At 31.9% G+C, this 12,379-nt stretch overlaps 1 protein-coding gene and 1 pseudogene across 1 annotated transcript; both read right to left on the bottom strand.

Annotated features, from left to right (window-relative positions):
- Positions 697–4,525, bottom strand: LOC104701001 (serine/threonine-protein kinase CDL1-like). Its single transcript, XM_010416623.2, has 6 exons — positions 4,164–4,525; positions 3,717–4,012; positions 1,835–2,235; positions 1,431–1,563; positions 1,201–1,290; positions 697–963 (listed from the first exon to the last, which is right to left on the bottom strand). Exons 1-6 carry the CDS (start codon positions 4,462–4,464, stop codon positions 793–795), a joined length of 1,392 nt encoding a protein of 463 aa, XP_010414925.1. The 5' UTR covers positions 4,465–4,525; the 3' UTR covers positions 697–792.
- Positions 10,564–12,379, bottom strand: part of LOC104704552 — a 4,280-nt pseudogene continuing 2,464 nt past the window's right edge.

The raw sequence follows: 12,379 nt of genomic DNA, 5'->3' as shown, positions 1-12,379 counted from the left end.
AAAAAAAAAAAAAAAAAAAAAAAAAAAAAAAAAAAAAAAAAAAAAAAAAAAAAAAAAAAAATCATTTCATCTTACGTCACATTATTCCTTTTGGTTGTTTGTAAAGTATTATTGAAACCACAACGGCCCATTAAGTGACTAGCCCGTTGAGCAAACTTTTGATGTCCAAGAATCTCAACTAAGCTACTCATGTGGGTTTGCTAAGTAATTGTCACAAGACAACTTGTATGTTTCTTGTTCTTCTTCTTTATGATCGTTGCAACGACACGAGAGAGAATGAGGGATGAGAGATTTGTAATCTAAGCCAATAAGCAAGGTACATATATATATATATATATATATATATATGTCTAGAAATGTTTAGTCATACATATGTCTTTGACAAATAAAAAATCAACATAGAGAAGTTTGCTTAATAAGGTGATTACACCACTGGAGAAAAAAGATCACCGCGGAGCGAGAGATTCATTGACTTCTCGATGCATTGAAGGATGAAAAACAAGAGGTCTCAAATTTAAAAAGAAAAGTGTTACTTTAGGCTTAAGAATCATTATAGTAGGTTTACAAATGCTATCTCTCAAAAAAGAAAGGAAAGTTATATAATCTACCATATTTCTAAGTGTAGGTTGTGGTGATATGTGATCATGTGTGTTAGAGAAAAAATATTGATTATCACAGAGAAGACTTGTTAGCATCTTAAGAAAAGCTGTATGGACTCCAACATAAATTTTACAAAGATAAATGGATCTCAACTTAAAAAGGGAATATAATTACATATTAAACAAAATAGTGTCATGGCATAATATCATCAAATGACAAGCTTTCTCGACGGCTAGGAAACCGAGAAGAATCAGAACTTTTGTTGAAAGCTTTAACAAGGGGAATGAGCGAGTGAACAACGTCCGTCATCAACGGTCTGTAACTTGCTTCTGGTTGCACACACACTGCTGCTATGGCTGCTACCTGTTTTTATAAAAATCCATCACAACTCTTGCCCATATAGATATAGATATACAATTTAGCGTAACTTTCCATGGCACACAAACATTTCTAGCCCAATGGTCTCATAAATGTTGTGTTAGATCAATCAACTGTATGGTAGTCTAGTGAGTGAGATGTCACATCCACTATGCTTCCAAATTAGTGGCATTTAACACTTTTAATAGCAAGAAAAATAGAAAGTAAGTGAAGAATTTACACCTGAATAAGATCTTTTTGTGAGTATTGACCTTTCATGGTTGGATCCACCATTTCACTAATTTTCTCTCTATTGGTTAGCCTTGGAAGAGCCTGAAATTATATGTCACATTTTCACTATGAATTTCAAGCTATATATTATAGTAGTACTTCTAAACAAGTGTAGACAAGTCTACACATGTTCTCGTGGAGGTATTGAGTAATTCAAATATATAATATGCTATTGAACATACCCATGAGACAAGGACATCTTGTCCTCGCGGACGCTTTGAATCGATCGGTGTACGACCCGTTAAGAGCTCTAGTAACACAATACCATAACTATAAACATCTGATTTTGTAGTAAGCTTTCCAGTAGAGGCGTACCTATCTCAACACAATTGATATGGTTATGTTTTGGCTCTATATAGAAATTGAGTGATCATTTAACTTTCTAATTCATGAGTAGCACACTATGGGTAGACAAAAGTTACTACCATATTCCATATTTGTAGGTGACATGGCATTTATTTTTCTTGGTTACCAATTTGATTTTCAAACCCCATAGGCCTAATGGATGAAGCCACTACGTTATTACTTCTTTTTTCTTTTTCTTTTTTGGCAAAAGTATGAAAATAGTTAATGTGAAATTACTTACTCTGGAGCAAGATATCTGGTGGTACCAAGCACTCTTGTTGAAATCTCACCATTTAGTTTATCAGATCCAGTTTTCGCCAATCCAAAATCCGAAACTTTAGCTCGATTATTTTGATCCAATAAAATGTTGGTACACTTGAAGTTCCGATGGATCACAGTAGAGACTATATTTTCGTGTAGAAACTCTAGAGCTCTGGCACAATCAAGAGCGATTCTAAGCCGGGTTCCCCAATCTAAAGGTTGAGATTGATCCTTTAGATTCTTACAACTGTGATCGTGGAGATGATGCTCCAGTGTACCATTAGGCATATATTCAAATATTAGGATCCTATGGTTTTGATCGGCACAATATCCAAGTAACTCCACCAAATATGGGCATTGTAATCGACTAAGAAGATCCACCTGCACCATTAAGAGATTACATTCGTTTAATGTAATTGTAAACTTAAGGTCACAAGTTAACAAATGCTGATAATGTAGTTGTGAAAAGACATAATATTAATGAGTTGACGTCTTAATTACTAGTTAATAAACAAATCCACTTGTTTATTTATTGACTATTCCACAAAATAGTAGTATTGAATAGTGGTACTTTTTCTTTACTAAATATATAGGCACACGGACCAAAATCTTATATCAAATGATTTGAATTTTGAACTTTATAAATCCCATCACATGGATGCCAAATAAAACAAAAAAATTCCCAGCACATTCTGAAAGGGGCATGTCAATTAGAGGAATCCGATTTCAATTGTTTTTTTTTTTTTTTTTAGATTACGTTGTATTTTAGCAAATGATATTGGACAGGAAATTTAAAAAAAAAAAAAATAAATAAGAATTAAAAAAACAAAAAAAGTTACAATCTTGTGATCAATTTTAAAACTCTTATTGTTCTATAGAAATCTAAATCATGGGTGGTAATTACCTGATTGTACAACACAGAGAGTTATTGGTCAACATATGTATTGTATAATCTTTTTCTTTTTTTTCCTGTCAAACATGTATTGCATAATCCAGGAACGGAAAAATATATTTTAGATTTATAATAAAACACGAACTTTATTATCTATAAAATGTTGAGATCACGCTACGGATCGAGTCTCGCTTTTTACGAATGTAGGGATTTGGCTAATGGACCGACCTATTGTGGTCTAATAGTTGACAAAAAAATATGTTGTCCACAATAAATCTTCTAAAATATTATTTTTAAAATTATATCATCAACTTTTTTCAAAAAAAATTGCAAGTTTACCTTCAACTTACAAAAATAAAAGGCTAAATGGAGAAGTCGAATTTAATCCCTAGTATCTCATACGTATTTAGACTTTACGGTAATTACTTACATTAATCCTTTTAAAAAAAAGTAGATTTGGACTTTACATCATATAAACTTTGATTTGCTATAATATTTCTTATAAATTAAAAAAGCTTGATGATGATGTCGGTAAATTATATTGCGAGTTAGTTTAATTTTATGTGTTTGAGTTTGACTTACATTTTTACTGCGTTAAGAGTAAAACTTTTTTTTTTTAAGAGTAAAATTTGCAATTTGGAGAACTGTTTTTTTTTTGTGAAAAAATCCCCTTTATGAAAATATCACAAGAGATAATATATGTCCTAATATTTAGTTGTAGAGGAGAGTTAAGTGTGATCCGGGGTCTCGTGATGAGTCACCTACTTGGCGCAACTATATATTTAAAAGTTTCAAAGATTTCAAAGTTTACAATGCAACGGTAGATTATTCAAAATTTTCAATACGTATACTTTTTATTATACCAGTATATTAATTTCATGTGTTGATAACATGGAAACAATAAATAAGCACAAAAAGGGTAGATACGAAAGAATGGATAATAAATGAAGTGGGCACGGGAACGACTAACCTCAATCCTAAAGGACCGTTCTTCATGCTTTTGGTTACTAGCATTATCATTAAGCATATGAAGCTTTTTAATGGCCGCAAGAGTTCCATCACTTAGTACTCCTTTGTACACATCTCCATATCCACCGCTTCCGATCTTCTTCTCTTCGCTGAAATTATTAGTCGCAATCTCTAGTTCCTTGTATGTGTACACTTCTACTCCTTCTGCTCGGCTTCTCCTACAACTTTTTGGCTGTGGTGGCAATTGTCTGAATGATGTTGGGTTTCTTGAATATAGACAATCTCTCTTGATGTCATCTAACAAGAAAATTAGAGTTCATTGGATGTGGAAGGGATTCTATACTAGTATAAAGATACACGATTTTTCAATCATTGCTAATTGGTTTTGAATTGAAAACTCACAAATTTTCAGAAAATCAAGGAAGTAATGTGTATATATGTGTCTTACCAGGGCTAGATGTGTAGCTGTAGTTGGTTGAAATTCCACCGTTGTTAATGTTACTAAAGCTCTCTTTGCAAGATAATTGTTGTGCTTTGTCTCTTGCGGATTTAAGCCGATGAAGTAAAAGGATTTTAAGGAGAATTGCAAAGATTATGAAGAATGAGATGATGGAGATGCCAATGATGATCATGGCATTTATTGAAATGAGGCCATGCTGGTTCTGCTCTTGGCTGCTCCGGGATGGTGGATGATGGATGTGGTGGTTGCTATGGCTTTTGTTTTCCATTTTTACAATGGAGTTGTTCATTTATGAGAGAGCTGATGGGAGGGGGAGAGGGGAGTGTAGGTTTGGAAAAGAGTTGAAGTACGTTTCTCTATATATACACATATATGCCAGATATGTATTGAGTGAAATAAATGAAAGAAGACATCAGTAAAAAAAAAAGAAAAAAAAAACATTGGAAACACAGGCTTATAATATTTTTTTTAGAGAAATAAAAAATAATTGAAAAACTAAATTAATTGGCGAAGTACACATTCTTCTCAGCTCAATGGGTAATGTGTAGTTTCAGTTGGCTCTAATATTAGAAAATATGCATGTTGCTGTTTTGAAAGAGAAAAGCCATTTATTTAGCAAAACAATAACATTGTCTTCAAGAAAATGTTAATTTTTTTGTGGTTGATAGTTTAGATGTAATATTCACGGTCAAGTTGAAAACATACAAGAAATTGCAATGAACGACCCCAATTGGTGCATGAACAACCTATACCTAAATAAACTCTTAAATATTCCTATACTTGATGATGATCATGCATGCATTAGAAAATTAAGGTGTCATATATGCGCTCTATACTAGTAAATGAGGTTACATCATTGCATGCAATATTTATATTATGATAGTGTATATGATATTTATTTTACATAAAAAAAAATGTTTACCTAAAATATAACATTGCGTTTGTTTCCTAAATTTAATCATTTGATAAGTTATCAATTAGCGTGTTTAGTCCAAAATATTTTCAAAAACAGTTTATCAACTAGAAGATAGACACAATTAGTGATCTTTGAGATAATATGAAGAAAATTTAACTAACAAAATCAATTGAAAATACCAAGCATTTCTTCAATAACAACTATGATATCATAATTTCATATGTCGGGTGAAAAAAGATCAAAACGTTACCCCAAACCAAAACTAAATAAACCAAAGGTAAATTGGAGTTGAATTATTTGCAATTTGGTATATCAACTTCTAGTGCATCGGAACTTTGTGTAGGTGCGTAATGAAAATGACTTTTCTTTAAGATAATACAAAAGAAAAGACGAATTACAAAAGCACCAACACGAGCACTTTGTTTTCCTCACGAAATATAGATAGATAAGTTTTATTTACGGCCATACACATAATGTGAAGGAAAATTCCTTTTTGGATTTTTTGGTTTCTCTTTCTTCTAACATGTGTCGATGATCACTTGAACTATTATATGTTCTAGTTCTTTTTAAAAAAAATTGTTCTTAAATTGTAGAACGACTTATTCTTGTTTTTTTATATTTTTGTTACGAAATATATGTTATATAGTTGAACACCAAATATTATTTTATATCTTATCTTATATTTTTGAATATTTTTATTTTATTACCTTTCAATTTGATAGTTTAATCGTATTTTGTGTGTGTGTGTGTATATATATATATATACATTAATTTTTTTTTTACATAGATTAATCAATTTTTGTAATTTTTTGAGAATTGTCCTATTAAAAATTACAACGATTGTCGTTACAAAGCCAAATCTTCCATTTTTAATTAGCAAGCTTTAAGAAGTCAGTGGTTGAATGCATTTTTAATTTTGTATGATCATCTACAAAAATTGTTAATAACAAAAAGGTTATATAAATATTAGGATTGACGACTGATGTTTGCTGTTTCCAACGTCTTTTTATATTTCCGCTTTGTTTTTTCTTTTTATTATCGCGTCTTTAAGTTTGCTGAATTTGAAGTATTTAACTACTGTGATCTCAAATATAGTCGACGGAAAAGATGAATTTGCCCTACACACAAGAAGTAACTGTTAAACAAATGGAAGACACGAGAACCGGACTTCTAGGACTCGAGTTCAAACGGGATACATAACTTTCAAAGTAGGAGAGGTGACCACTCAAAACTCCGAAACCTTTCGTTGACACCGTAGAGGTCCATCGTAACTAGTGGAAGCCCAAAGGTTCCTCATCCTCTCCAACTGTATCTCTCTTCTAGCAAAATGTTCACATGTGTTTTGGTTTGGTTTTGTTGTCTTTAAATAGTAAAAAAATGACCCCATATGTTTCAAAATTAAAGTCAAAAGTCCCTAAAAAATTTGACAATCTCAAAACTCCCTACTTTAAAACTGTTTTCTTTTTCAATTGTTTTTAATTCTAGAAACTAGTATTTTACTATAATACCCTAAAAAACAAAACAATTACGTTAAAAACCTGAGTTTAATCCACCCACCCAAGTTCTATTGGATTTAATCCAATATATATATAAAAATATACTTAAAAAAAAATTAAACTAAATAAATTTTTTAATTTTATCGTCTTCTTCCTTTTCTCAAACTCTTTTCACTTTCTTCGATTTCAAACAGTAGCGGCGATGAACAACGACGGCGAGGACGAGCGATCTTTGGAACCAACCTGGAAAGAAGAAACGATGGTTCCATTCTTTCTCTTTCAGAACTTGATCCAATCCCTAAAATCTGAGAAATTTTTGAAATTAAAACTACAATCTCAAAATCGATTTTGTGAAACTTGAGAAAATATGTATTTTGTTATGGTGTTCAACTGATAAGGAAGATGGGTCTAAAATACAAGTTTTGGAATTCTAATTGGTGAATTCTGGGTTTATGTTCGTATTTTTGAATTTCTGGGTATAACTAGTATAACTAAGTAAAACTAGTATAACTAATTAAAACTAGTGTGATCTTGAAATATTAGTAAAACTAGATAAAAATAGTAAGATAAAATGGTTTCAGCAGCGTTCACACCGAATGACTCAACGACGATGAACAACTCACCAAAGATATGTAAAAACAACGGCGGCGATGAACGACTCAACAATGATGAACAACTCAACTACGAGCGATCTATGTAACCAATTCAGGAAGAAGAAACAGTGGTGATGAACGACTCAACGACGATGAACAAATCAACGACGAGCAATCTCTGTAACCAATTTCGGGAAGAAGAAACGGTGGTGATGAACGACGATGAACAAATCAACGGCGAGCGATCTCTGTAACCAATTTCGGGAAGAAGAAATGGCGGTGATGAACGACTCAACAATAAGAAGAAAATCCGGAATGACGGCGGCGATNGACTCAACAATGATGAACAACTCAACTACGAGCGATCTCTGTAACCAATTCAGGAAGAAGAAACGGTGGTGATGAACGACTCAACGACGATGAACAAATCAACGACGAGCAATCTCTGTAACCAATTTCGGGAAGAAGAAACGGTGGTGATGAACGACGATGAACAAATCAACGGCGAGCGATCTCTGTAACCAATTTCGGGAAGAAGAAATGGTGGTGATGAACGACTCAACAATAAGAAGAAAATCCGGAATGACGGCGGCGATGAACCAAATCGTGAAGAAGTACAAGCCAACCGTGAGTGACTCAATCGACTCAATGATAAGTAGTTGGATTTGGTTGAACAAGTAGAACTAGATAAAAATCATTCGTTTTGGTTACGAAGAGATTCATGATTTTTTTGTTCTCCATCTTATTCAGAATTGAATTTCTGGGTTTTAAGTAATACTAGTATATATAGGTATAACTAGTATGTTTTTGTAATACTAATAAAACTAGATAAAACTAGTCGTATTTTATTTGTAATTAACTGTTTGTTGCAGATACAAAAAAATAAAACCACACGTGCAGCTGAAAAAAAAAGTTAAAAAAAAAATCTGAATTGTACTGCCACGTGTGCAATATGTGTGTTCACACTTAGTGTTCACATATAGTTATACCAAGTATAATAGTTTTACCAAAATTGCAAATAGTTCTACTTTTGGGGGTTTTTCCATTTAATTAGTTTTACTCACTCTTAAAATTATATTTTTTAGTTTTACAGTTGATTAAAGTCTATTAACATATAATTATGAGTTTTTTATGCATTCATATGTTTAAAACCTACAATTCTATAACTTTGTCATCCTAACTTGGTTATTATTTACAAAGTGACATTAAAAGTATAAGAAAACACTTGTTTAGGTTCTTACATAACAACCCAAAATTCATATATTTTTAAATTTTTTTTTCTTAGTAAACATTTAAACATTACTTTTGACGTTTACTAGTACACACATTATTATGTTATCTTTAAAATCATTTTATGGATGTTCAATTCAATTTTACCAGTTTTATTTTTGTTATAGCTGTTTTACTTTGTTATGACAGAGCAAATATACACACAAGGGAAAGGAAAATCAAACATTACTAGATTTTAAAAATAAGTTTTACGATAGTTGTGACATAACCAAGAAAATAGTAGTACAAACCAAAAGATCAAACATGAATCAAACAATGGTGTTAGGTGCAATTTCATCATCCTTTGAATGTTGTTCAACTGTGACTTTCAACAAACTCAAGCTTCTTGTATATCCTTGCTTTTAACATCAACAAAGTTATATTATTCACATGTGTTTTGAACATTATACTATATATGAGACATTCACACTTAAAATATATGCTGACGTTCTCTCCCACTGTATCCTGTCAAAAAAATTCTAAAAAAACTCAATTAGTAATACTACTAGTTTTACTGGTTGTACTACATTAATCAGTATTACCAGTTTTACTAGTTATACTACATTTACTAATATTACCAATTTTACCCAGTCACGATAACTGAAAATTGAATGGTTTGAGGTTCTAATCTCTACAATTCACAACGATTCAACATTAAAATTTATTTCTTATCAACTAAATAGCTCAATCGACCCATAACCCATGGTAAAACACCCAATTTGCTAAACATCTCAAGCAAAATCTAAACTAAATTTCCAAAATTCAAAACCTAACCCTTTTCATCAAGAATTTTACTTTTATGTTGAAGAACGCATTTGTATTTTGAAGGAAAGCTTGATACAACTCGAAAATGGTGAAAAACGGTGGCAATGAAAAGTTCCGATGAAAAATCGCCGGGGTGGAGAGCTCCGGCGAAGAACGACGGCGACTGAGGAAGAGAAGATATCGGTACTGAATTTTTTTTTTGTTTTTATTTTTGTTTTAAAAATAAAAATAAAAATAAAATAAAAAAATTGAAAAAGAAAAGAATGGTATTTTAGTCTCAACATATTTTATTCAATGAGAAAGGCGTATGAAAAATAGAGAGGGAAATAAAAGATTTGTAAAAAATTTAAAGGACTTTTGAGATGAATTCTCTTCGAAATTATTTAGATGCTTGTACGTAGAACTAAATGCATACATTTTTATTAAGATATCTTGTTTTACTTTGTTTAGATGGTAATTAAAACAAAATTTCGATGCCAAATCAGAGTTGATAATAGTTATAATATTCCAATCCAATGATTGGGGTTCAAGAAGGTCACATGTTCCATATAAGTTCACATGTTCCACTTACTCACAAGTCAACGTCGTGTTCATCAAACTCACATGTAACCAAAGACCGTTTAACACTATTAGAAGATTATAATTAACATGATTGCAGGTTAGACTAAAAATTAATATTTTAAGAAAATCAATGAGCCTAATTCATGTAGGGACAATTTACCATTTAGCCTAGGAAAATACATGAATAATATGCTCATAATTTTTTTTCGTATATATTTGATAATTTTTACTTTTTTTTTACTGAAATACTTTTTAGTTGGTAGAATTCACAATTTATGCTATACTATCTGAAATTATGGTAAAGACCAACTAGCAGGAGTCAATTAATGTTTGGTAACTAATGGTTAACATAGCACTTTATGGTGAAAAGATGTAGAGTGTAGACTATAAACTTTCAAGCAAAGTAAATGTGGTCAATAATGTCATAGGAAGCATGAGAGAGCAAGTTTACATAACCTTTTAAGCAACAAGAAAACTCACAAAGATACATAGATTTGGTTAACAACCTCTCATTTGATATTTACAGAAAAATATATATTAACTAACTCTAATAAGTAAGCTAGAACCATTGAGCTCACCTTTTTTATACAATAAAATCGATTTCTCATTGCAGAGGAAACGTGTTAAGTTTTTAAGTTTCTCATTGCAGACTTTTACTATCTTTGAATAACTTGGTAATTTATCTCTGTTGCAGAGCTATTGACAGACTAACAACAGATTTGTGGCAAATCGTAGGAAGATGTTTGGCAGAACTATTAATGTCAAAGTAAATAACATGAACCGGTTAATGTAATATATCTGACCATACAAAATGGTATAACAAAACATGGAGGAATAAGTTTAAAGATCACCAAAAGAGATAAACAACATTTGTCTTTTACACCAATGAATCATCTTGATCACTCCACTCCTCAACGGAAATAAAAAGTGCTATTCTCAGATCTGATCATTTTCTTTGCTGAATCATCCCCAACGATACTTTCCAGCTGCAAAAAACCATCACATGGGATCCAAACAAACAACAATCATCAGAACTCTTTAGTCCAGAGCAGAGATTACAATTAGTTTGTTTCACAACTAAAAATATCACAACTGCAAGTAAAACCAACTACAGATTTACGTAGAGAAAAGAACCTAGACTTAACAAATAATCATCTCTGGTTGATCTCCTAGCTAATATATTACTCTGTATTGGTATATCCTAGGAACTAGTACTATTTGAATCAATGGAGGACAGACAACAATGACTAGGCATGGCTGATGGCTCAGTGTGTAAAAACCATCAGAAGATTGGAAATGAGAATTGTGTATAATCACAATCACCTTGACTTTATCAAAACGAGAAAAAAGCACAGTGGACACCATGTCATGTGTTTCTTCAAGCATGTTCATTATCTGAGAGTAAAACTCCTTCCGCTCCGGAAGAGAATAAAAAATTAAGTTCTTAATGCCGCGGATCTGAAACCCGAGAAATTAAAGCCGACATCGATCAGAAATCAGAATAGTAACTCAATCATTAGAACCTGAACAAAAAAATAAAGACCTGGTATCTCCAAAAGAAGTATGCTCTCTCAGTGTAAAGCATGATCTCTTTTTTCCCTTCAAAGAACTCTTGTCGTGCACGTGATTTCTCCTTGTTACTAGCATCTCTGGAAATTAAAAAACGAGAGTCACGATGAAACAAATCCAGATAACAAAATGAGACAGTAACTTCAAAATAGGGGACAAAATGGTCTCACTCGTGAAGGGTACATAAAGAGGCATTCTGCGAGTTCAAAAAATTTCTAAGAATGTGGAACTCGGATCCTTGGGAACACCTGTTTAAATGAGGCATTCTGCGAGATCATTACTCCTCCCTACGTACATGTTTAAATGTATACGACAATCAAGCTCCCAAATTTACGTGATAACAACAAGACTGTCTTTCATTATAATTAACCACTCCGATGTTGTTGTACCTGAACAGAATCTCTAATCCTTGGGAACACCTGTACCAAAAAGAAAAGAATCAGTATTTTAACTATTATAAACAAAAGATATTAAAAGTATAATCTTTCAGTGGTACGGAAACAAAACAAATTACACAAAGAAATGTGGCAATGCACAATATCATCCAAAATATATTTTTCTTTATCCATGCGCATATGTAGTTACTACAGAAATCAAAACTAAGACCTTTTTTGGTAAAATATTCAAGACGTGCACGCTCAGCTTGGATCATGGAGTCTGCATCAAATCTTTCATAAATCTACAACAACGACAAAAGATATAAGATGTCTAGAACGTTTATGTTTTATAACACAAGATGAGATTTTACCTGAGTGACATTGCCCGACACTTTCCGAAGAACACCTTCGTATTCAGACTCCAGCTTCATCTGCATTGATTCAAGGAAAAGTGAAACGAAAATATACCCGCAATGCATATTCCATATAGGTATATTATGCTGAAAAAAAAAAATGAAAAAAAGAATGCCTATGCCCACCTTTCCTTTATAGTTCAAGCAATGGTGATTGAACAGAGTATTCATCTCTGAAATGAAATATTATTCGGATTAGAGTGACTTTGGAATTTAACAATAAATGGAAAAAAAAAAAAAAAAAA

The sequence above is a fragment of the Camelina sativa genome, chromosome 7 (assembly GCF_000633955.1).
Source record: "Camelina sativa cultivar DH55 chromosome 7, Cs, whole genome shotgun sequence".
Classification (NCBI taxonomy): domain Eukaryota; kingdom Viridiplantae; phylum Streptophyta; class Magnoliopsida; order Brassicales; family Brassicaceae; genus Camelina; species Camelina sativa.
The sequence above is the reverse complement of the archived record's forward strand: the minus strand, read 5'-3'. Positions and strand labels throughout refer to the sequence as shown.

What these genes read in the sequence shown, in the direction of transcription:
- LOC104701001 (XM_010416623.2), bottom strand. Translation starts at nt 4,464, where the DNA reads ATGAACAACTCCATTGTAAAAATGGAAAACAAAAGCCATAGCAACCAC. An exon ending in CAGCTACACATCTAGCCCTG is followed by an intron (nt 4,013 to 4,163) that starts GTAAGACACATA and finishes TTTTCTTGTTAG; the next exon opens with ATGACATCAAGAGAGATTGT. An exon ending in AAGATGTCCTTGTCTCATGG is followed by an intron (nt 1,291 to 1,430) that starts GTATGTTCAATA and finishes ATATAATTTCAG; the next exon opens with GCTCTTCCAAGGCTAACCAA.